General features: G+C 51.2%; 1 protein-coding gene across 1 annotated transcript in view; it reads right to left on the bottom strand.

Moving 5' to 3' along the window:
- The window catches only part of R3HDM2 (R3H domain containing 2), a 26,276-nt gene extending 2,949 nt beyond the window's left edge, over positions 1–23,327 (bottom strand). The window contains exons 1-21 of the mRNA XM_009880126.1: positions 23,160–23,327; positions 22,057–22,098; positions 20,842–20,928; positions 19,165–19,291; positions 18,105–18,183; positions 17,275–17,334; positions 16,459–16,599; positions 15,959–16,067; positions 13,138–13,169; positions 12,987–13,040; positions 10,341–10,573; positions 7,274–7,458; positions 4,151–4,393; positions 3,411–3,537; positions 2,935–2,996; positions 2,761–2,856; positions 2,022–2,176; positions 1,597–1,697; positions 683–852; positions 354–498; positions 166–266 (exon numbers count right to left, since the gene is read on the bottom strand). Coding sequence (XP_009878428.1) covers positions 166–266; positions 354–498; positions 683–852; positions 1,597–1,697; positions 2,022–2,176; positions 2,761–2,856; positions 2,935–2,996; positions 3,411–3,537; positions 4,151–4,393; positions 7,274–7,458; positions 10,341–10,573; positions 12,987–13,040; positions 13,138–13,169; positions 15,959–16,067; positions 16,459–16,599; positions 17,275–17,334; positions 18,105–18,183; positions 19,165–19,291; positions 20,842–20,928; positions 22,057–22,098; positions 23,160–23,327 — 2,517 coding nt within the window. The remainder of the gene's footprint in view (positions 1–165; positions 267–353; positions 499–682; positions 853–1,596; positions 1,698–2,021; positions 2,177–2,760; positions 2,857–2,934; positions 2,997–3,410; positions 3,538–4,150; positions 4,394–7,273; positions 7,459–10,340; positions 10,574–12,986; positions 13,041–13,137; positions 13,170–15,958; positions 16,068–16,458; positions 16,600–17,274; positions 17,335–18,104; positions 18,184–19,164; positions 19,292–20,841; positions 20,929–22,056; positions 22,099–23,159) is intronic.
- Between the last annotated feature and the right edge of the window lie 334 nt (positions 23,328–23,661).

The raw sequence follows: 23,661 nt of genomic DNA, 5'->3' as shown, positions 1-23,661 counted from the left end.
TGGCAGCTCCGCCATACGGATCGAAGAGCGTGGGGTGTCCCAGCACAGGGCAGGGTGTGAGACTCACTTCTCAACTTCTCCTGGGCCCTGCCCAGAGAGGGGCGGTCTCCCTTTGGTCCCAGGAGAGAGAAAGGGTGAGTGGGTGAAGATTTGGCCCAATTCTACCTGGTGTGCACTGTAGTTGGGCTGGTTGTGGAGCAGTGGTGGGGGACAGATAGACAGATTATACTGCAGCGGCTGGCCCAGCAAAGAGTAGCGCCCGTCACCTGCAAAAAGGAAGCAAATGTTTGTATGGGTCTGAAAAAATCCCAGGAAAGACCCAGCCCTGTGCTGTCCCCACTCCTTCCCCTTACCTTGTGCTGCGCCCATGGGCCGGGGGAACTGTGTGAGCACAGGGAGGGGGCTCAGCCCTGTGCAGACACTGTTGAGGTTGGTGACAGGAGACGGCGTCGGGGATTGGGTGGGGGACGTGATGGGGCTGTTCAGCTGGGTGCTGGCCTGGGGAAGGGAGAGCGTCAGACAGCCCCAGCACTTGTGACCAGTCCCACACCCATCTCACCTCCATGAGATGAGCCCACCCCGATCTCCCAGCCCGTCCAGACAGCACGGACACTGGGGTCCTCTCTCTCCCGCCAGGCTGCTCCCAAAAGATGAGCTGCCTTCTTCCCAGTCCTCTCAATACCTGAGCATTGGTGTCTGGGTTGTACAGGTCTCCTGGCTTCTGCCCCCGCTGGTCCAGGCTGTAGTACTTACAGTGGCTCCACTGCACCACAGGGGGATTCTGCGGGGTCTGGGGGCCATTGGGTACGTTCAGCTGCATCACAACCACACCTGGACCTGACGGAGACACCCCTGGGGAGAGACAATAGCAGCAGTATTGCCCAGGCTCTGTGGGACAAGAGGCAGCCTGCCTGTCTGTGCACCTTTTCACTCCTCCCTGCAACACCGTACTCTCTCCTCTGCCGCTCCTGCCTGCCCAGGTGGGCTGAAAAAAGGCCCCACCAAGACCTGGTGGGGATCCCTCTCTGATATCACAGTTTACATCAGCCTGACGACTTCTAATCCAGGAGAAATGCAAGCAGAGGGGAGAAGTTGAAGGCAACTCAGGTGACCTCTCTGGGCATCACATCAAAACTTCTGGCAAAGGATCTCATCACAGAGCTGGGGGTAGAGCTCAAGTATTCTGGTTCCAGCTCTCACACCAATTCACCAGGCCCCAGATCACTTCCCTGCAGCTGGGGCAGGATGCAGGTATCCGGATGCTCCTCATCCACAGTGCTCCCTGGCCCCACGAGCTGCCCTGGTGGCACCAAGCTGCGCTTCCAGCAGAGGGAGTCCACAGCCCATGGCAGCTCCCTCTGCCCTCTCCTACCCTGTCTGCCCACTATGGAAGATAACACCAGGCACAGGCCAGTGTCAGCCTGGAGCAAAGTCGCTGTGCCATGTCCTGATAATTCCCAGTGGGCCGTGGGATTGGTTAAGACTATGGAAACCCACTGCACATAAGCTGCCAGACTTGTATGTGAATTGGCAGCTCTATAGCCCCAACAAAACCCGATCCAGTCAGTGCCAACCCTGACTGGTGGCCCCTCTTACCTGAATACTGCTGCTGCATCTGTGGCGGGCTGCAGGGTGATGGGGACTGTGGCATCTGATACTGTTCAGAGCCGGGTGGCTGAAGGAACCCCACTGAAGGGCTGTGAAGCAGAGAGGGCTCTGGTGAGGGGATGGGGAGAAACAGCCTCTCCATCTATGCAGGCAACCTCCAGCTCCCCCAGTACTTGGGACGGCTGGAAACACAGCTGCCTCTGGAGGAGCACAGGAAAGCACCGCATGCTGCAGGACAGCTGTGCCCCGGAGGCGCTGACAATGTGAGCTAGGACTGGCCAAGCTTAAGAGATGACCAGCATCTATGGTGCCCAGGCATCTCTTCCAGCTGCAGGAGTAGGCTGCTATGCCCCTTCAGTAGGGCAGCAGGACCCCTTTCTCCCCAAGGCAGGCCAGAGATACAAAAGCTTTACCTGGTGCCATTCTGCTGGGCAGTTGGGATGACGCTGTAGTAGATGGGTACCCCTCCAGCCTGAAGCCCGCCCTGAACGGACTGGCTGGCTGGTACAAGCACTGGCTGCTGGAAGGGCTGCTGGACCACACTCTGGGACTCGTTTGCCACAGGAACCTGTGCAGGGAGGAAAGAAGCAGCCCTATGGAATGACAGGTAACACAGGGCAGGAGCAGGGAGAACTGGCCTCAAAGAGACACCAGCGAGGTCCATGCAAGGTAGATCACAGAATGGTTTAGGTTGGAAGGGACCTAGAAGATCACCCAGTTCCACCCCCCTGCCATAGGGAGGGACACCTCCCACTAGACTCGGTTGTTCAAAGGCCCATCCAGCCTGGCCTTGAATACCTCCAGGGATGGGGCCTCAACAACTCCTCTGGGCAACCTGTTCCAGATGCCAGATGGTTGTCTACTGCAGCCCAGAGCAATCTTGCCCAGGCAAGGGCAACCCCTCCCAGTTCTTCTGCAAACACAATGGCAGAGGGACCAGCTGCCCTCAGTCCTCCTTCTCAAGACGTGTCCTACAGAGAGTCACATGTAGACAGGCCCTCCCCAAGCTGGCAAGCATGCACTGTCTTCTCAAGGTAAGTGTCCACCTTTGGCTCCATCACTCTGGCACAGGAACAGAGCACTTCTTGCTTGGCCTGCACAGCTGAGGCCCCCTCCCCAGCAGCCTCTCATCAGAGATCAACTGATGCCTACCTGGTACGAAGGCAGTGGGCTGTACTGGACCATCAGGCCTTGCATCTGGCTTCCCATACTGCTCCTCTGGCTGCTGAGAAGGCCAGGGGGCTGCGCCTGCTGCACTCCCATCATACTCTGCATCTGGCCCCCCATGCTGTTCCTCTGGCTGTTGAGGAGTCCGGGAGGCTGCGCTTGCTGCACTCCCATTACACCTTGGTATGTCTGCTGCTGGTTGGACATCATTGGCTGTAAACCTGTCAGGACAGGGTTTAAATGGAGCAGCTTCCCAGCTGGCCACAGGAGACAGTCTGACACTTGGCATGTGAGGGCCCAAATCCTGCTTTGCCCCCGTCTCTTGCTAAAGAGTAGGAAAAGGGCTTCCCTTATGGCAGATGTAAAAAGACCTGAAGGAAGCTCCTGGCTTTAAATCAACCTTGCAGCACCTCACTGCATGCTACATGCTGAGAGAGAGAGGGAAAAGACTAAAACAGCCACATTGCAACTTCCCTCTGCACAATCAAGAGGCACTCTATAGTCAGCACGTCCAGCAAAGAGTGGGAGGCAAGGAAGAGCAGCCTGGCCCCAGACAGTGCATGGGAGATCCTTAGGAGCCACCAAGAGTGGCAGGAAAGGGAACATGCCCCGTCCCCCCTTCTACGCCCCCTTACCAGGCTGCTGGGACTGCTGGGGGAGCTGCTGAGTGCGCTGGGAGCTGTAGGCCACTGGGTGACTGAGAGATCGGTATTGCTGGCTGGAGTTCGGGTACTGCCCGGGAGGGTAGTAAGAAACCTGAATCTATCAGAATCGAGAAAACATGGTGATGAGAACACAAGAGGGAGTGGGACCAAGAAAGCTGGTCCCCCAGGACCAGTTTTCTCTCTCACCTGGCCTGGCTTCTGCTGAAGGAAACCAACCAGGGCTTTGGCTCTGGCCAGATGATAGCTCCTCAGGGAACCGCAGCCCCTTCCCGCTCCTCCCAGCCTCCACATCCAAGCATTTCCCAGCACAGTAGTGCAAGAGCACAGTAGGCACAATTCTCACCACAGCACAAGGGAACAATCCTACTGGTCATAATGCCCTGCGGGACCCCAAAGACAGCTTAGAGGTGTCAGCTCTGAATCTGGTCACTGTCCCTCCCCCAGCCCAGGAACAGCCAGCGGGGGTCCCGAGATAAGTGCCCTGTGAGCTCAGAGGGGTAAAGGGGCAGAGATCATCCTGTGCCTAGCAAGGGTGTGTGCCAACCTGGAGCTCGAACCCCCGTGTATTGATCCACCACAAACGAGCAGCAGAAAAAGAGGGAACCCACTCTCAAGGAGCTGTTCTCTGGACTGCTCCCCAGCAGCCCCTTGCCTGACAGACAGCTTTGGGCTGAGGCGCACGTGCCCTCCCGGCTTGCGCATGTCCTTACTTGCTGGGGAGGCTGAATGTAGCCCTGGGGCTGCAGCACCTGCTGTGTTGGGGCCGTGTGCCCTGAGGCGGAGTAGTTGGAGGTGGGAATGGGCTGCCCAGGGGTTGCCATGATGAATCCTGTTTGCTGAGGGTGCTGGGAGATGAGGGACGACTGGAACATAGCTGAGGAAGGATCCGGTGCTTCTGTAGAGCCCTGTCGGCTGAGGCTGATCTGCCCAAAGGGATTGCTGAGTTCATCGGCCTGCATCGGGGATAAGTGGGAAGGATGGAGGAGGACAGCATGTAGGACAACAGCATGTAGGACACAGCTCTGCCGAGTAGATTGCAGATCCCTTCTCCCTACTCTGTGTGGAGGAGCTCGCCCAAGAAATGTCCCCAGAAATGAGCGACAGACCAAGTGCACTCTGCAGGACAGGGGCGAGAAGCATGCGAGCTGCTGGGGGGGCCCAAATGCTCAGCGGACACTGGTGACATGCAGGGCGCCACACAGGCAGGGGTGGCCCCAGCCCAGAGGCCATGTCCCGTGGGGCACGCCACTCCCAAAAGCCTCAGCAGAGACAACACAGGGGCTGACTGAGATCCCAGGGCAGCCACGGCCCCTTGGACCCCAGTGCTGGGCACAAGCGTCGCTTCCTGATGGAGCTCTGGGCTTAGCACTTGCTCCTCCCCAGGCTCTTTCCAAGATCAGCCACTCCAGCAGTGCCCGGCCCTGACGGGTCCCACAGCCTCAGGCATCCCACTGCTTTGACCCCACTGCAGCGCAGAGACTCCATGAACCCCAAACCCACTGGGTGCGGTATCCACGACATACCTAATTAGCAAAAGCTCATACAACACAAACACAGCACATGAGTACAACAGAGACAGTGCAGAAGAGGAAATGGGGTTTATACCAAGTTGTACTGCTGGGGTGGAGAGACTGGCAAGAGGACTTGGGGGCAGGAGCTTGGAGAATACTGAACAGGCTGCAGCGCTGGGACCGGCTAAGACCAGCAGAGAAGGAGGTAGGAGGAGAGAGGTTTGGATGGGAAAAGGGTGGAGAAGGTGGTGGGGAAGGAAGGATAAGAGGAAGGAGAGAAAGAAGGAACAACAAGGTTAGTCAAGTGAGCCAACTGCAAACACACAGAGGGGGGCATTGCAGAGGGTTGGAAAGCATGGAGACCAGAATGGGCGAGCATTCATCTCTCTGTGAAGACATACAGCCCAACCAGTTGCTTTGTGGAAGCTGCGAAGGCTGACCATGTCCACAAAGCAGCTCTTGCCCAGCATGAACAGTGACACAAGCTAACGAAGGCCAGCTACGGCCAGCCGCAGCAGGAGAGCCGCTTCCCCCAGCACAACCTCTGTGTCTGTCCCACTCCACCGCCCACTTGTGTGTGGCACTGACTCCCAGCTCTCTCTGCAGTGCTTCTCGGCCTCTCCTGCTGGTAAAGTCTCTTCTTCACTCTTGCTTTCTGTAGGGGCCCCTCTTGCTTTGTCACTGGGAGGACCCGCTGATGCCTGCTTATGACCACACCTAATTCAAGCACCACATACTGTGCTTTGGGCACCGAACCTGTAATGGTCAGCACTGGATTGGTTTTTTGATCATCTGATTTGACCTCTAGTGAAAAAGAAGGTGCACGCACATGGGAGACGGTGCATTTTCAGACCTTTCACCAACAGTCAAACACATGAAAAAAGTTTTTCCAGACCTAAACGATTAGAACAGCCAAATAGTAGAGGATACAAAATAAAACCCCAGGAAGTAACAGTGATCCTGCACAACCTCCAGCAGCCTGCTGTGCGTTCAAACCTCCCACCCAGGGCACTGTGCTCTGTCCCACACCGTGCCATAGCTCCAGACAGACACTCCTGCCAGCCTTAGCGCTGGACTCTGGCGAGCTCTGGGAGACACCTCATCTGTAGAACTGAGATGTTTCCCTTGAGTCTCATTATCCTCTGCAAACAGATCCACAACCCTGGAGCCAGTCGGGGGCCCAAGAACCACAAGCTTCCCCCCAACCTCATAGAGATGGCAACTGACAGCAAGATGTTCGTGTTATCTGCAGTAAAAGCTGTTCAAGGAGGCTTGTTTCCTCCTCCCATCCCAGCCCACTGTAAACTCTTAGAATCACAGAACAGCCCAGGTTGGAAGGGACCTCGGAAGATCATATGATCCAACCTTTCATGGCAAAGGGAGTCTAGATAAGATTATCTATCTAGCACCCTCCCTGTCCAGTCACATCTTGCAAACGTCCAGTGTAACTCCAGTGTAACTCGCCATTCTTTGCTGTAGGAGACATCGTATGTATGAGATGATGCAGCTGAAAGGATCCCTATGAAACGCACAGGCAGGCTGAGGTCCAGCACTGACACGCTGCTCTGAATAGGGCACGATGGGACAGTACTGAGGACACTTCCCACACGTGCCCCCCAGCTCTGCACCCCCTGAACACAAGGCAGCTTTGCTCTCCAAATGTGCCCACCAGGGCTGGCTCCCACCCCTTCCCCAGTTCTACGGTGACATGGGGGAAGCTCTCGTGCTGTGTTTTTTTACAGCCTCAGGAGCAGAACAAAGTATGTAGGAATGACAGCCACGAGTGCTTTCCAGAGGGCTCCATCCTCAGAAATAGCCCTGCAGGTTGTGGAACATCACTTGGGTTTAACTCAGGGAAGGTCTGGAGAATACACCCAGGCAGTTCCAGGTCTGCCTCTCCCCAGGACACCAGGTGACCAGTCACAGGATTTCAGCACTGGGGAGCTCAAACCCAACTACTGTTTGTGACAGTCGCTCACCAGGAGGGCAACTGTTTGCAGAGCATGACCCTGCCGCTCAGAAAAGGGCCACAGATCCCTTGCCAGGAGGGCTGCTGGCCCGACCAGATACAGAAGAGGCCAGCAAGTTGAGATGTCGCTCAGCATCATATTCAGGCACAGCAAGGTCCCCAACCTCCTCCTGCTCTCTGCTAATAGCACAGAGGGACTCTCACTCCCTAACAGGCAGCAAGTGTGAGGACACCCAAAATGTACCGGGCAAGTGTGAGTCCAGAGCACTCTGGGTGTACGCTGGCTCTGCTTCTGCCTCCCGCCTGCGCGCCCAAGGAGCTTACCGAGCTCTGGGTGTTGTGCCACAACTCACCTGGGATATCATGTGGTTACTCATGGCTGGCTGCTGCTGGGCTGCAGGTGGAAGTCCTTGGGGCTGCGGTGGTGGCTGTTGGGGTTGCTGCGGTTGAGGCTGCTGGGCGGTGCAGGGTAGGAGGCCACGGCTGGGCTGTGAAGAAGGGGATTGGCTGCATGCTTCAGGGGCACCTAGTACTAAACCTTGAACAGAGAAAGGCATGGCAGGGTTGGTACCTGGGAGAGAAAACATTGATTCGCTAGTGGGGAGGGCGGGGGGTCGATCCTGTCACTACCTCCTGCACCGCAGCCAGATTGCTTTCTCTGCTGTCTACGTGGGAGCTCCCATGGGGGACGGGGTGAGCAGGCTGCAAGCTAAGTCAAGAGTTTGCCTCTACTTCACAGCCAACCAAGGTGTGAACACCCTCAGGACTCCAAGTGATTGCACCTCTCTCCTCTCCACGTCCATGCACACATACTGACCCTCCACAGCTGGTCACAGCATCTTCTCCCCCTGACCCGTGCACGCCCTGCCCCACACAGGGAAGACCACAATGCAATTCTTGTTCCAGGCTATGGCCATGAGTTGTACAGCTGTTATTGCCAAGAAGGTGCTCTCTTCCCTGACTCCAGCCTAGCACCCTCACTCCAAGTGGACAGCCGACACGGTGGTCCCCAGCACAGCTCTCAGGTAGTTGCTGTTTGTGTAAACTTTCAACACTACTCAGAACTGCAGGAAATTAAAAGATCAATGCCAGGCTCCTATGATGAACCTAGCTGGCCTCTGCCCACAGGGCAGTGCATGCTTGGTGCAGGTGCTGGCACAGCCTGGTAAAAACACATCTGTGTTGCAGTTGACTCTTTGGAGGGATGTGCCCTGTCTTGTCTGGAAAGCACCAGGCACAAGTAGGGTCTTCCGTAAATGCCACGGGCCTTCTGCTGGGAAGACGAATGTGGCTATTAACAGCAGTACCCACCTGGTGGAGGGGTCTTCAACCCAGCATGAGGCAGAGATTACAAAAAGAAGGAGCTGCCAGATACACTCATGTCAGCTCAGTACCATAAACCAGTCTGTGGGAAGAAGCTGGAGAGCTGTTCCTAGTCACAGCTCAGTTCTGCAGCTAGGCACAGCTGCTGCTCAGACACCGAGGGAATCCTATTTTATGGCCACATAGACCCAGGACATGCACATCTTTTGAGTAAAACGCTAGGGGGTGGCAGGCTGAAAGCAATTCCTTCCCGTGGCAGGAAAAATTGCTAGGAACGAGTTCAATCTATGCTGCAGGGCACCCAGCTGGGAAGTGCTCTCCTCAGTATTTCAGTCTTACTTCCAGAAATAAAAGGGCTGTGAAACTATTGCTTGATGCCCAGTAGCTGCTATTTAACTAATTCTGCTTCTGATCTACTGCATTTCAACAGCTAACCTTCAGGTATTCTACTAAGGAGGTCTGGATCATCAGCCACATGGTGCAAAGAAGGAAATATTTTGCTGACAGTTGCCCAGGGGCTGAATGCTGAGATGGAAAAAGAGCCCCAGACCCAGAGTCCTAAGCACTTCCTCCCCCACAGAATAAATATGAGGATATGGAAGGTGGTGTTTCCCCAAGTGAAAATTCCTTTGCTTTTTTTTTCCTCCCCCCACCCTAACGTTTCTAATCATTTGCCATTATATAAAGCCTGGAGAGCAATTGGTTTCTGTTCCCAGGGGAGACCTGGAGGAAAAATAGAGAAAGAGCAAAAAAGCAGATCCTCTCTTGCTCTGCTTTGCACACAGGTGGGACAGATCTTCAAATAACTGCTCCCATCAGTTGATGAATCAGTCCTGGAGGTGGCTGCAATAATCAGAATAAGTGCAGCCCTGAGCACAATGGAAACAGGGTCCCAAGAGATGATGTAGGCACCTTCAAACTGCAAGATGAAGGTGTGGTTTTCAAAGCCAGCCTGGGTGCTAGAACTGCAGCCTGACTGCCTTTTAGATCCATCCCTTTTACTTGAAAGGATTCTTGTGGAGCAGTCTAATCACCCACAAGTACCAACCTGCCTCCCCTCCCCAGTAAAATGACAGCTCTCAAGCGTTTGGGGACCTGCTGCCTACCAGTGAGAATGGAGGAAGCCAGGCAGTGAGACAACACTGGATTTTGCTCATCGATACTGCATGGCAATTGTAACCAGCTACCATATGGCTCCTCCATTATCACCAGACCATTAAAATGAGAGCAAAGACCTCTGGTGCCTCTTCCACAAATGCCTTTCACAAGCAGTCAGTTGAAAATAAAGGGCTCTGCTCCCCCTGATAGAAGGGCTGGTGCCCTGCCAAGTGCAGCACACATCCTCTCAAGACGCTGTTGTCAGTAACGGATTACCAGTGATGCCCCACAACACTCTCCGTGCGTGAGCTAGCCCTTGTGTTACCTGGATGGAAAAGGAAGAACTGATCTGAAGCAGGCAAAGAGACTTGTGATCCTAATTCCCTTTGATGCTCCTGAAACCTTCAGCTGTATTCAACAGCTCTTGAAGAGCTGCAGGCCTAGCTCCCCGCTGTCACATTTGCTCTCAGGAGTAGAGCGTACCATTTTGAGAGAACATTGTAGGCAGATACCAACTAACACAGTCTTCGTCTGATGACACAGACTGTGTGTCTGATGAGACAGACTAATTGGTGACACCCTTTCCTGGACGTCCTTTGCTGGAAAGCAAGGAAAAGTGCCAGATGGTTCCCCCTGACTAAGTCTCCTTAGGGCTGTGAGGGCTTCTGGGGAGCAGAAAGGAATGGCAACATAACCTGCAGCACAGCAGGGGAGAGAAAACAACAGAAAATTGGCAGCGCAAGTTCCAGGGTATGGGACTTTGTCTTAGATAACTCCACTAAAGGGAAGGAAGATCTGATGGCGAGTATCGAAAAAGCAGATGATGAACCAACTGCCACATCCCTGCCCAGGTACTGAACACATTCAGGTGATGCCAACCATGTCCCATTTTAACCAGAGTCACTGACCAGAGCATCACGATCCTCAATCCCCCAGCCCGAAGACTACGTCTGCGAGGTGCCCCTTGACAGAAGGTCTGCAGGGAAAACAGTACAGTACCTGCCCGGGATGTTCTGCTGGCAGCGCTGCCTTTGCTACTCCCAATGCTGTCCCCCCGTGTCAGGATGGAGATGCCACTGAAGCTGCTGGCTTTGGTAACGGGTGGTCGCAGGTTGCGGATGGAGCCGTCTGAGTCTGTGCTGCTCCACGGCCGAGGCTCCAGCGACTTTATTTCACTCTCTGTGCTGCTCTGGCGGCTGCCTGAGGCCCGGTTCAAACTGTCCCGGTTGCCCCTGCAGAGATCGGAGGAGTTAGACCGCACCTCCAGTGGAAAGGGGCAGCAGCAGGACCTGCAGGTGCTGCATTGGTACTGCCACACCGGGTCGGTGAGCCCGGTCGTCAGCTGGCTCTATGAGACAGCGTGTGGGCACTTTGCACAGGGATCTGACAGCAAACAAACACCCTGGGTCGCAGCTTTTTGGGCATGCACTGTGAAGACCCAGACACTGCTGATCTTCCTCGGCCTGTGCCGAGAGCCGGCTCCTGGCCCTTCTCCCTAGCCAGATCCCAGCCTGGCAGAGAGGCCAGCGGGGTTAGGGTCTGATCCCTCGCTAAAGCCCTCCTTGTCTCGGAACAGGGAGCTTTTGACAGAGGCCTTGAGACAAGGCTGATCGAGATCTTGCGAGACCACTCTTCACACCAGCCCTGGTGAGGCTTTCTGCCCAGCCGGAACCGCTATGTGCTGGGCTAGTGCTACGGCCAGAGCTGTGCTCCCACTGATTGCTCTCCCTTAGCCCCAAGCCAGGTCTGGCCACAGCAGGACTTTAGAGTATCAGCAAAACATTCCGAGCAGTGAGCCTGGTTTATCAGCCCAGCTAAGGACCATAAGCACAGCAATGGGTTCCTGGGCCTTCACTGGGGATGAACAGTGAGGAAGGCAACGCTGGAAGAAATGCCGAGCCTCGCAGCAGCTCCACACAGTCATGGAGGAAAAAAAGATAGGCTTGGAAGGAACTCCTGAGGTGATGTCCTGTGCTGCTGGGAGCACGTGAGAGTCAAAGAAAATACATCTCTTGGAAAACCAGTACAACGGTTATATCCTTAAAGAGGTGAAGGAATTGGACTATGCAGCCTCAAACCCCAAATGACAGCTGACCTAACAAGCATCACTGTCAAGCTCTTGGGCTCTTTCCAACCTGAACTCTGAAGGCTGCTCCTGGGGACGATCAGAGGTGGGGGCAGTGTTAGTGTGTGCAGGGAAGGGGCACGTCACGGCCTCTGTTCTGACTCAGCTACAAATTCTGCTTCCCTGAGAACCCCGACCCCTCTCAAGCAGATTACTGCTAACCCAGCAGTGTAACGCTTCTGCCTTTTCTACAAACGCTCTCCACACTCCAGGCACACTCCCACACCTTTGCTCTCTGACAGCACTGCCCTAGCAGCTTAAGCCATGCCTTTCTCTCCATTAGCCTTACTATAGCCTGTTTCCAAGTGTGTCAACCAGCAGAGAGCTCTCTGCAATCAGACTGGTGCTTCAGCAGCATTAATACAGGACTTCCAAGCGAGCGAAGCAGACAGCTGTACTGCTCTGAATGCGAGGCTTTGAGGGCACTAAGTCTGCGGAGTTCACGCAGACGTCATCTCTAGCACCACTGCTGAGGGAACCCCCATCTCCTCAAGAGCTTGTCTATCTCTGTCCAGAGCTTAGAATGGTCCCGAGGCCCACATATCCTACCTCTCCTATGGGAACGACAAAACAAAGACAGCAGTCCCTCTTTAGGGACTGGGCACAACAGTCAGAAAAGCTCCTAGCGCAGCCCTGGCTGCCGCTCTGCTCCTAAAGCTGCAATCACATCAGCAACATTTTTTTTGCCACTTGCTGGGTGAGTTTTACTACAGCCCCATGGCTGATATGGAAACTATAGCCCCTGCCTTGAACGCCACTGTCACACACAGACTCCAGAACACAGTCCCTGTAACTGTGCTGAAGATATTTGATTTTCCATGACAGTGACCCTCCAAGGACAGCCTGAGCCACGCAACGGGCTGAAGAGAGGGGCAAAGCTGTTCCTACACTTGCTTAGACCCTCCTGTCCTGTTCATACACAGAGATGCTTCATCTCTGGAGCTCTGGCTATTAAACGAGAGGACAGCAGGCATGAGGGTCCTTCCATTTTCATCCTGTTCTTTACCCTTATGCCTTCAGCAGCCCCCTGCAGCAGGGGTCTGGGCAAGGTGACTCGTCAAGCTAACCCCATCCTTCCAGCCCTTCTACCCCCAGGAAAACTCCTTAATAAGAAAATGCTGCTTAAACGTGTTCCCAGTGCCCTCTGCAGCATACTCTGGCTGAAATGAAAGCCTGAGACACTTCAGTGCCACCATTAAGTAATCCAGCCTTCATAATCAGGGATTAGGGCCAACCCCACCTTATCTGGATGCTGATCCTGTCACTGTAAGGGCAGGGGCTTTCTTATCCTTTTGGGAAACAAGAGGGAGAATGGTTTGAAAACTGCTGGAATCCTCTGGCTTCCCCATTCCTCCCTTCTATTCCAACCTTCCACCCCTCCCTTTTAATTGATGAATCAGCAAAAAAGGACTCAGAGATTGATGTTGCAAAAAATACAACTTCAATAACTTCACAAGCAGCCATGCATGGGGCAAACTTACTCAGCAGGACAATGTACAAAATAAGTCACACAGAGATACCTAAAAATCTGCCTCCGTTTGTGAGAACTAGAAGAAAAGCCTTCTTTGGAGATTCTGTCGGTTAACATCAGAAAAAAGCATCATTATAGAGTCATGCAGTCCTCCAAAGAGAAAGCCAGAGATACAAATGATTTCGGCTAACAATACTAACCTGCTGTCAGTGAGATATCCATTCTGGCCAGTCTGGAAGCACAGAAAAGACATGGAGATGGGAAGGAAAGAAAAGGGAGACTTAGTAACTTTGAAAGCAACAAACCCAGACAATTTCAAAGCAAAAAGGAGCAGAGCACTAACAATATGGGACTCAGACACAGTTTGTGTCCCAGTTACATGGTGACTTCAGGAGTCTTGCTGAGCCTTCTGCACACCGGTCCCATTTGGGTCTCCATCCAGGCCCACTATGAACCCTTCCTGATACCCGTGACCCTGAGATCTCTCAAGAGTTTGCAAATCTGAGTCCTCAACTCCCTACTCTGTTGCTCTAAGGCAGCTTTGATGGCAGCTCTGTCAATGGAACAATCAAGGACAGACATATGAGGGTCCTTATTTGCTAAATGTGGGCACAATTATCAGAGTCATGAAAAAAAGGCAGAAGGCCCAAAGCCAGTCCAGCCCACCCTGTGACAGTCACTCCTGCCTCTGGAAGTCAGATACAAAGCACTGGCTCAGCCCATGAACACGGAGCAAAGCTAAGTACATGCCCACCCACTGTTGTGCTAACATAGGACAGCATCTGCTCCAGTCCAGGACTATGGGCAGAGCTGCTTCCTAACATGTCTGGAGAGCTTTGGGCCTGTCCACATAAGACAATTCCATGATCACAACTGGCTGGAGAGTCATCAGCTGAAGCCTGGTGACTTGACTAGGGACAGTGGCTGCCTTGACATCCTTCTCGGGCAGGCACATGGCCATCCCCATTAGGACAAATGAAAGGTGTCATCCCCAAAATGCGCAACAGCAGCAGGCTGGACTTTGAACATTATCCACAGCAGATGGGCACTTAGAATGGTCCCGGATTCCACTATTTGCCACTTGGCTCAGCATGGAGAGCTCCCTCCAGCAGGCAGACAGTACTCAACACAGCAGAGCACAGCAGCCTCTCTGAGCCAGCCGTGAGCAAGGAACACAGCTCTGGCTTAGAGGATTTCCATGTAGGGAGCAGAGATCTCAAGGAAACAATAACCAAGGTGGACACTTCAAAAGAAAGACAGTAAACATACTGCTGAGACTCGTCATGCAAAGGCACAGAGCCCTGCCCAATACTCCAAGGCCAGCACTGCTTGGTCAGGAGGTCGACGCTGCAGCACTGGAGAGAAGCTGGCGGGGGGCAGGGGGGAACTGCTGCTCCTTTCAGGTTCATCAGTTGATTTGCCAGGCACCCTATAAACACCACTGCATAACTTTATAATCTTGCTGGGCAGCAAGGAGCAAACTGCCTCCTCTGTCAGTTCCCACACGTCTATTGCCCCTTGAAACAGGCAATTTAGGGAAGGAGCAGACTGGGGACCACAGGTCTGTTTCCTCTATCTCAATGTCTTAGACATCTTTCTTAGGAGCTGGAATTCAATGGTAGATACCAAGAACACTGGGAAATTTGTAGAAAAGGCAACGATGAGATCTGACCTCTTAGTATACTCAAGGATACCTTCTGCCACAACGTTCCTGGCAAGTGAGTCATCCAAGCTTACCTCTCGTGCAAATATCCGCTCCCTGACCCGCTGATACTCTTCCTCTCGCTCTTCTATAGATTTGCTCCTTCTCCCATCCTGCAAGGGGAGTCTGATCTGAAGGGACAAACACATCTCAGCGGGTCAGCAGTTGCCAATGGGAGCAGGGGGCGCAGTCAGCTGCTGCTCTTTTTACTTAGCAGTGTAAGTGGATGTGGATTAGGGAGTGTGTGCATGATGCCTGGATGCAATGACACAGCCTCTGCCTTCGCATCTACCTTTTGGACACCTATGTCTAGGGATGAACACCCTGGAGGTCTTTGTGCACTCCACCTCCTGGATCAAGCACAACCACTCTGGCTGAACTCTGCCTGATTCGGAAAGGACAGATCAGGAGTATCACCATGTGCTTCTGAAAGACAGTCTGTTCCCAGGGGTCAAAAGCTAATGGCCACTCTTTGGAGCATATGCCAAGATAGCAAACTCCTGATCAGTCATGGATTCTGCACTTCGTGGGTAGCTGCAACATCTGCAGAGTGTCACCATGGGGAAAGCAGAAGCTGATACTGATTACAGTGACCAGCTCCCCACCCTAACGACTTAAGTTCGGAAACAAAGCAAAGGACAGTGGTATGCTGGGGCCAAGTAAAGATGGAAGCTACAAGAGCAAAGAGCACGAGATCCCTGGTGAAGAGGTCCCCTGTCTCTTGCCCCGTTTCTGATGTTCAAGATTCTGTCTGACACAGGCTGGGAAAACAGCCACAGATGAACGAGCTAGGTCTGCGTTACAGGTGTGGTGCCACCTGTGACAGCCCAAAGGCCACCAGAGATTCAAGAGGGGTTTTAGCTCCAACAACTGGCAATGCTGCCGAGCTCAAAGTATTTCATTTTTCCAATGGTTTCCTTCCAGCAGCACTGCGAGGTCCTGATGACTTCACAGCTTGACGTGCTGCAAGCCTAGGGGAGTGGTGGGAGAGATGCTCGGCAACACTCAGCTCTGGGGCATTTCCAAGGAAACCTTAGCAAAAGGCTTCACCTTAAAGCCTGGCCAAGCCACCAGTCGATATTCAGGGTACAGAAAAGTACCCCCCACAGAACCCACACAAATTCTTCATGCATTCCACAGTATTTTGTAAAGTTTTCATGATATATCTGTATGCTGCTCCTTGTGTGGGGTGGAAGCTTCTATTAAAGAAGGTTACTGCAGGAAACCCGAGAGAAATTTAGAGTTGTTCTCATCTTAGAAAAGTCTCATTTGACTTTCACAAAGTATGCAGGTATCTGCATCCCATTGCCACCCCTTACCTGATTATCATCTCGGTCCATGCTGGTATCATCTCGTTTTAGGATAAACCTCTGCGGGAACTCTGCATTCTTCTCATCTTTGATGTGCTCAGAGAACCTCTGCTCAGGGCTGCAGGAAGAACCAGCCGTTGTTAGAAGGGCAAAAACAGCCATAGAACCATCTTCATAAACCCACTGCTTTTGCAGGGAGTGAGAGGGCGTGCAAAGATGTCTGTTGTGTTAAATCCCTCCTTGGTCTGATGGCAACAAGGGGCTCCTGCCCCTTCTCTGACAACTAAAGAGAACTACAAAGGGCTTGCGAATTCATACACATAGGACTGGAAGTGAAGGATTCTCCTCTTCCGAGAAGGGATCTGCCCTTCTTATGGAGACAAAAAAATGTGGTGTGGAATCCATCCTGCTCTGGATCACGCCAGGGCTCTGTGTCTAGGGGTCATGTAGCACCATGCAGGGAAGGGAAGGGAAGAGGATGCCAGCCCAGTTGTTCTCCCCCTGCTTACATTCGTGTGTTACTGGTCTTGTTGATAATGACTGCCTTCCCAGTTTGGTCAACATTATGGTCCATGCCGAAGTAGGCAGCTACCCGGTGCAACAGCATCCTATGGTATGAGGTCATCTGAGGGAACTTCTTAAATTGATTGCTGAGAAGAGAGGAGAAAGCTTTAGAATTTAGAACACCTTGAAACAGACAATGAAAATCTGACACCAAAAGAGAGATCAAGGCCAGACATGCCTTATGCAGATCCCAGATCAGACCACGCCACCTATTCCAAGCAGTCAGTCATGACTCAAGTGCTGCTTCTTACATTGAGTGTAAGCATGGCCTTACACTGCTTTGCCAGACAAAGTTGGACTGATTCAAAGGCTTGAGCTGAATAGGCCTTTCCTGAAACAAGACCAGCTTGTGCAGAAAAGCACGTTTGTTTCTAAGCAGGAACAGGAGCCAGAATTAGTACTTATACTGTGACTTCTCTGGTCCTGTTAGATAAAGAAGTTTTCAAGCTCTGCTGCAGACTATCTCACGCTCTGGGATGTGAATCCTGCCCCTGGTTTCTCCACCCACAATTTATGCTAGGAAGAGAAGCACAATGGCACTAATCTCCTTCACAGTGGACATGGTGTTAAAGCAATTGATACCCAATCAATATGATACTCAGAAACCTTGTACATAGACAAAAGGAGGTGGAGGACGTACAAGAGAATGGGCCTCCTAACCAGTGTGTCCAAAAGACTCCCCTTCTCCCCTGGGCGCCCAAGTTGCTAAACTGTAAGTTAGAAATCTCTTTTGCTTGGACACAAACTTGATGATCACTTACTTGTTATCACTAATAAATTCCAGAATCTCCTGTTCTAACTTTAGTAGCATCATTCTATCCCTGTCAAGAAAAGAAAAAGCAAAAGGCCACCTTTAGAGACAGTGAAACACCGCTTTCTCGGCTTGGTACCCCCCTCCCTGTAATAGAGAAAAGTCACAAATACTGAAGCAAGCAACACTATTAACAAGGCTTCACACATCCTCCACAGGTATGAACTAAAAAACTCCACATTTTTTCATATATAGCAAATTAATTGCCAGATTTTTTTTCAGTTTAAAGTAGTTGTTTTGCTAACAGGGCTTGGCTTTTGGTAATACTGAATCTCTGCTCTGCTGGAAGCTCCACTGGTAGAGACTCCAGCTTTGCTATTCCTATGCCAGCATTCAGCTTGATTACATTTATTACTGACACAGCAGCTTTTCCTTTAGAGGTTGGTATTTGACAATCATTCATAGAAAGGGTTTTAAAGCAATCAAGATTCCTTCCTGCTTGCATTCAAACAAATTATCTTCCTCTTTCTCTCTCTCCATAATACACAATTACATGTTTTGACTGACTGCAGTATACAAAATTACAGTTGTGCTTTTTGTTTCTACACTTCCCCAGCTCTAGTAACGCACTCCGAATTCCAAAAAGTAAAAACACACTTTCAGGTACTTTCTGTAGTTGCTGTAGTCCCTCCCTCCTCCCAAGATACGTGAATACATACACACACGCACACACATGCACACAAACACCATGGGTTTAAGAGTCAATCAAAGAAGCATGTATCACCAGGTACTCCCTCCCTTCACTCCATCAGCAAGTTGTTTTACTGACTAGGGACCTACCGTGGGTTTTTTTTCAGTGTATTTACTAAAAATTCATGCAAATCTATTCCAGTGGAGTCTGTATATTCCTGGCTGGAATCTGAAACAACAGCAGCAGATCAAATTAACACAACACTGCAACAGAACAGACTGAAGGGAAGAGGTGTGTGTCTCACTACATGCATAAGGATGATGTCCCCACATTGCTGCTGGAGGAAATTCAGTTTCATCCTCGGCACCGACTATTCACGACAGGAAGAGAGGAAGAAAAGCCCACCTCATTACAGAACTGCACAGGTTGAGACCTGCATCACCTGGGCTCAATTCCAGTTTCTAGCAGAGAGGGGGAGATTGGATCAGTTCACGGAAGGATGTTTGGCCCTAAAACCAACTACTCAGAGCACACTCAGGATACTCCATGCAGGAGCTCCCTGCAAGTGTGGTATACCATACTTCTGTTCAAGCAACTTCTGCACCTTTGATCCCACAAGCTATTCAACTGGAAAGCCCCGCTGTCCCTGTTCTTCCCCTCTCCCCACAGACTTTTTAATTTAAAAATAATTGCAGAAAAAACAGTAAGTGAAACTGAATCTGCACCAGTGCAGAGCTGCTGTCTGTACATGGATTTCAGGTGCAATTTGCTCACCAGATTAAATGCGTATCTTTTAGCCATTTCTGTGCCCCAAAATCATACATGCAGGATCATAGAGCAGAAACTTAGCTCACCTCCTCGCAACCTCAGACCATGCCACCTGTGGCAGGTTTTATAAAATCAAGTCTAAACTGAAAGCAAGAGTCTATACAGTGGGCCTTCTTGGATTTGCATCTGTATGTTTAAAAAGCCACCAGGTCACTATAAACTACGCAGGAAGCCTGCAAGTCTGTTGGGGCACATGCCAATCTAGACAAATCCCCCCTCTCCTTCCCCACGCTTTGCTCCAGAAATGATGCTATAAAAATGACACGTTCTTGTACAGTCACCAGCAAGGATAACCACCCACTTCCAACGACTGTACCACTGGCCAGCAGAATCCTCAAAGCAGGTAAGACAGGACCTGCCCTGTTCAAACGAGCACCTGACCTCGAGACAGCATTTTCCTTGGTGCCTTTTCTTTATTCTTGTCTTTTTCTTCTTTCTCAGCCCCATCTTTCATGGACTTTTCCTCTTCCTTGTCAGAGGGGCAGCTAACATGCAACTGAATGATGTCCTGAAACAAAACAAAGCAGGCTGCTCTGAGTCGCTTGGACACTCCCGGTTATCACTGCCATGGATGCAGATGCTGGCAGCTGAGAAAAGCATCACAGAAAGGCAGGGGATTCGGGTTGCAGATCTGAGACATTTTATGAGAGGCCCTGTACCGAGAGCAGACAAAGCAGTCTCTCTCCCCAACTGCGTCCCAACGAGAAGCCTTTGGCAGGCTCTGAGAGGACTCAACAGCATTTGTCACTGTTGACAACGTGCCTTGCCTGGATCACCTCAGAATCTAAGTCACGTGCTTCCCTGTTCAAAGCTGATAAAATGCTATGACATTTTGGCCTCAGGAGTGCCTAAGGTGAGGTAGGTCCTGCACCGTTTCAGTAAGACTCTACCATCTAACCTGGAAAGAGAAAGGGCACGAGGAGAAAACTGAATACACAGCAAAAAGCGTATGTGGTGTGGTAAGTGGTCCCTGTGCCACACGCGGCTTTCTGCTGTTTCTTTTCACCTCCTCTCTTGAGTTGCAACTGCCCAGCATGGCCTGAGGATTCACTCTGCTCCATGGGAAGAAATGTTAAACACCAGTAGGATTGTCAACGGCAATGTCAGATGATGCGCTGCTCAAATTCAAGTTAAAACTAACTGTAAAACCACCACCCTTTGTGTCAGCTGATCTTTTCCCATCCTTCTGCCTTTACACTAGTGTGGTTCTAAGTCAAACCCAAAGAAAAGACAGGAGAGCAGCCTCTGGAGCCGGGAGCCTCACACAAGGAAGGCTTAGAGGCCAAGTACGTCATTCAACACAAGGGTGAGTCGGTCTGGGCAGCGCTCAGCCCCGGCACAGGCCAGGTTTGTCCTTGTCAGTGGAGAGTAGAGGTCTCTGATCTAGCACCACAGACCTAAGCTGGTGACTCTGCATGGTGTGCTACTATGTCAGCTCAACGAAGGGCTGTAGCTAGCCACAACCTGATCTACAGTATGCCAGCTGAGATCTCTGTGCAGTGCACCCTCCTGTGCTTCTAAAGCTCATGTGGGCAGAGAAAGCTCAACCCACACGCTCTTCTCGGGACAGACAGGTTCTCAGCACCGCCCTGTCTCCCCACCTTCAAGCTTCAGCTTCTCCATCGCTGCCCACAGTGACCACAGATGGGGATCACTTCTGCAGAACACTGCATATCACTTCTCTATGAGCTGGCTGCTTTCAGTCACTGCAGCCTGAGTGGCGAGGAGAAGGCTTGCACAAAAACTTCCTTCCCACGGCCAAACCCCCAGGGGCTTTGTAAAGGCAAAGTGCCATTCCATGTCCAGGGGCATAAGCCTGCACAACTTGAGTAGCTGTGGGTGCCCCCGGAGCGGATGCAGACGGTTCGTTATAATGGAAGGGTTGTGACTGTATGCATACAAGCAGTGTGCACAGGCATGACCGCTTCCTTCAAGAGCAGCCTCCTGTGAGAAATTCTTGGCTCTCGGAGGCACAAGAGCAGGACAGGACATCAATTCTAGCAAGATGTGGATTTTCTGGGCTTCCACACTCCACAGGTTATCTCATTCTAGGCCTACCTGGGACTCCAGCAGCCCATCTACAAAGGGACTGGACGATTCTTCACATACAGCCAAACTCCTGACCAGTTTAAGCTTTGAATTAGACTGGAGAAGGAAAAGAAAGATGATAGTTAAGACACGTCAGCCAAAACACACACATTTAAGTTCATCCTGCTGTGTTACCAAGACACTCCTGCAGTCACTGTTAATTAAACTGCTAAAAAGGAGGAGTACCAAACCAGCTTCTTGCAGCAAAAAGGAACATGCAAAAGCTTGGAGTCCTACAGCAAATCCGTTATTTTCTTCCTTCAGTCTTTGATTAGGATTTGAACCAACCAGATTTTTGGTGAGAAAGTTTACTGCCTTAATTCATGCACTCCTTGATCTCTTTAGCCAGAGCAATCCCAGCCCCTCCCCTACTCACCTGGCAAGAATTAAAACCATTAACAAAGGATATAGCTGGGAGACGAGACCTTCGCCCTCCTATTACAGTTTTAAAATCAATCCCTGAGCAAACTAGCCAGATGTCATAGCTGACCCTGTTTTCAGTAAGAGGCTGGACTAAATGAATCCTAGCAGGACTAAAAATTATGCTATGTTTCCATAACTGACTAGCCTGGAAAATTCATGGCCACTTTTGATAAGCAGCTTCAGTAGTTATTATCAAATTTTACAAAGAAAACCTGTGGTTAGGGCTAAGAAAGGTTAAAAAAAATCAAAACAAAAAAAATCACACACTGGCTGCATTTTCACCCTGAGATTTTGCCTACAAACAACGTTGTAGAACATTGGTGTCCTAGTGCTTACTACTAGCAAAAGTTTTGAATTCACTAACTTGCATGTGCCATTGTTATGGCAGCAAATGCTCTTCCCTGAAGAAAAGGGGCCTTATGTGAAACCAGACAGTTATACTTAACTCTGTTTTTTAACTGGAGGGTGTAACAGACCAGTGCGCTGCCCTGTCCCTCCAGTGACACCTCTGAATTTAATTTCTGGTGTTTTGGGCTCTGGACAGGGGACAGGTATGGCAATTAATAGCAGCAAACAGTTACTTCATGGCTAAGTGTGTATTAAAAAGGAGCACTCATGGTTCAGTGCACAGAAAATTACTGTCCTGAACCATCATGTGCTGTGTGTTGCTTCTGGGAAGGGAAGACTTGAGAGTACCATCCTAAGGTCATGACTCAGCTTAGAATGGCCAAAAGAAGAATGGGACATCAGAAGAGGTCATACCTTGGCTCTTTTTCTGGCATGTCCATGACTTGAACTTCGCCTCTGTGGAGAAAGGAAGGAGAAGGCAAGAAGCTTAATCTGAATGTGTACACCGTAAATGGCATTTGCTGTGTGAGGCAGCACAACAGCGAGCATGTAAAATGATTCTGGAGAAAACCTCTACCTGACAGCAATGGAAGCATGTGCAAATAGGCAGACCTGGAAAGCTGTCCTGTCAGGCGCCAGGTGGGCAAAAGCTGCTCAAGACCTTAAGAACCTTCACGTGGACTACACCCAGTTCCTCTGGTTCTGACAGAACCAGCACAACTGTAGGATCTCAGGGCATACAGGTGGAGGTGTGTGACACACTTCTAAGTGGGAAAACCAGGAACACCGGTGTCTACACAGTCAGTGGTTGAACAAATCTGGCTCCAGCCACCAGCTTTAAATGCAGAAACATTCAGAAGGTTGTTGAGGGTGAGCATTTCTTCAAGCTCAACACTAAGCCAAAAGCACATTTAACAGGAGAGCAGAGCAGCAGGAAGGACTCCCAGCACCCTCCAAATGATGCTTGCACAAATTTTTTTTCCTTGCCGAAATGAATGCATTTTTAACAGCAGCAAAACAATGGCCAAGCACCAATGAGTCCCAGCACCTTCCAAATGATGCTTGCACAAATTTTTTTTCCTTGCCGAAATGAATGCATTTTTAACAGCAGCAAAACAATGGCCAAGCACCATTCCTGAAACTGGGCTCTCCCTGGGATGCCCTCACTTCACATTAAGTCATTAACTGATCCTTAGGTCAAAGAAAGGAACAAGAGGCATGGGACTAGAACATGGGGACTGAGCACAAGCGTCCCCAGGAGTGCACCAGTCTCATTTTCTCCCAGGCTGAAAGAATATTTAAATTATTCCACTCTGAGCAGAACAGATTCAGCTAAAGAGAAAGAGAGCAGCCTGTGAACAACAGTCTGTACGGCATGGTATCCCCTTGGGAGGTGGTGGCACAGGCTTCAGCCCCTTTCAGAAGGGACAGCAACTAGTTTGTGTTTGCCAAGGAGATGGAGAGGGCCCAGCTCTGCAAGCTGGTGGAAGGGACTACCCACTCATCTGCACACTTACCTGAGACTCCTGGCGCACGCTGACCTCCTCCCCCCCGTCCTTCTCCACCTCCTCCTTGCTTGGTGACCTGGATACGTATTTGGTTTTGTTCACAGATTCCTCAACCACCTTTTTTTCAGACTCCTTCATTATTTCCAGAGACTCCTGTGTTACGTTGCTGTTGGACATCTTCAGAGCCCTACAACGTAGCAATGGGCACCTGCCAGAATGGGTAGAAGGGAGTCAGGGATGGAGGGATTTTCTGTCTGGAACACAAACTCTCGCACATATAGGTTGTAACTTCCTTGTAACTCATCTTGTGTACAAAGACCCCAAACCAAGCACTCCAATGACAGCCCACTCACTCATCCCCTTGGATGCAGCCCATTTCAGCACCAGGCCAGAGGGGACCTCGCAGGAGCTCTACGATTCTCACCAGGACTCTGGAGACAGTAGCAGGGATGAACAAAGCCTCTGAGATACACAGAGGTCCCCAGTGCAGACACGCTGCCCTCTAACTTGA

This window comes from Charadrius vociferus, unplaced genomic scaffold, assembly GCF_000708025.1.
Source record: "Charadrius vociferus isolate BGI_N301 unplaced genomic scaffold, ASM70802v2 scaffold892, whole genome shotgun sequence".
In the NCBI taxonomy this organism is placed as follows: Eukaryota; Metazoa; Chordata; class Aves; order Charadriiformes; family Charadriidae; genus Charadrius; species Charadrius vociferus.
This window is presented reverse-complemented; position numbering and strand designations above follow the sequence as displayed.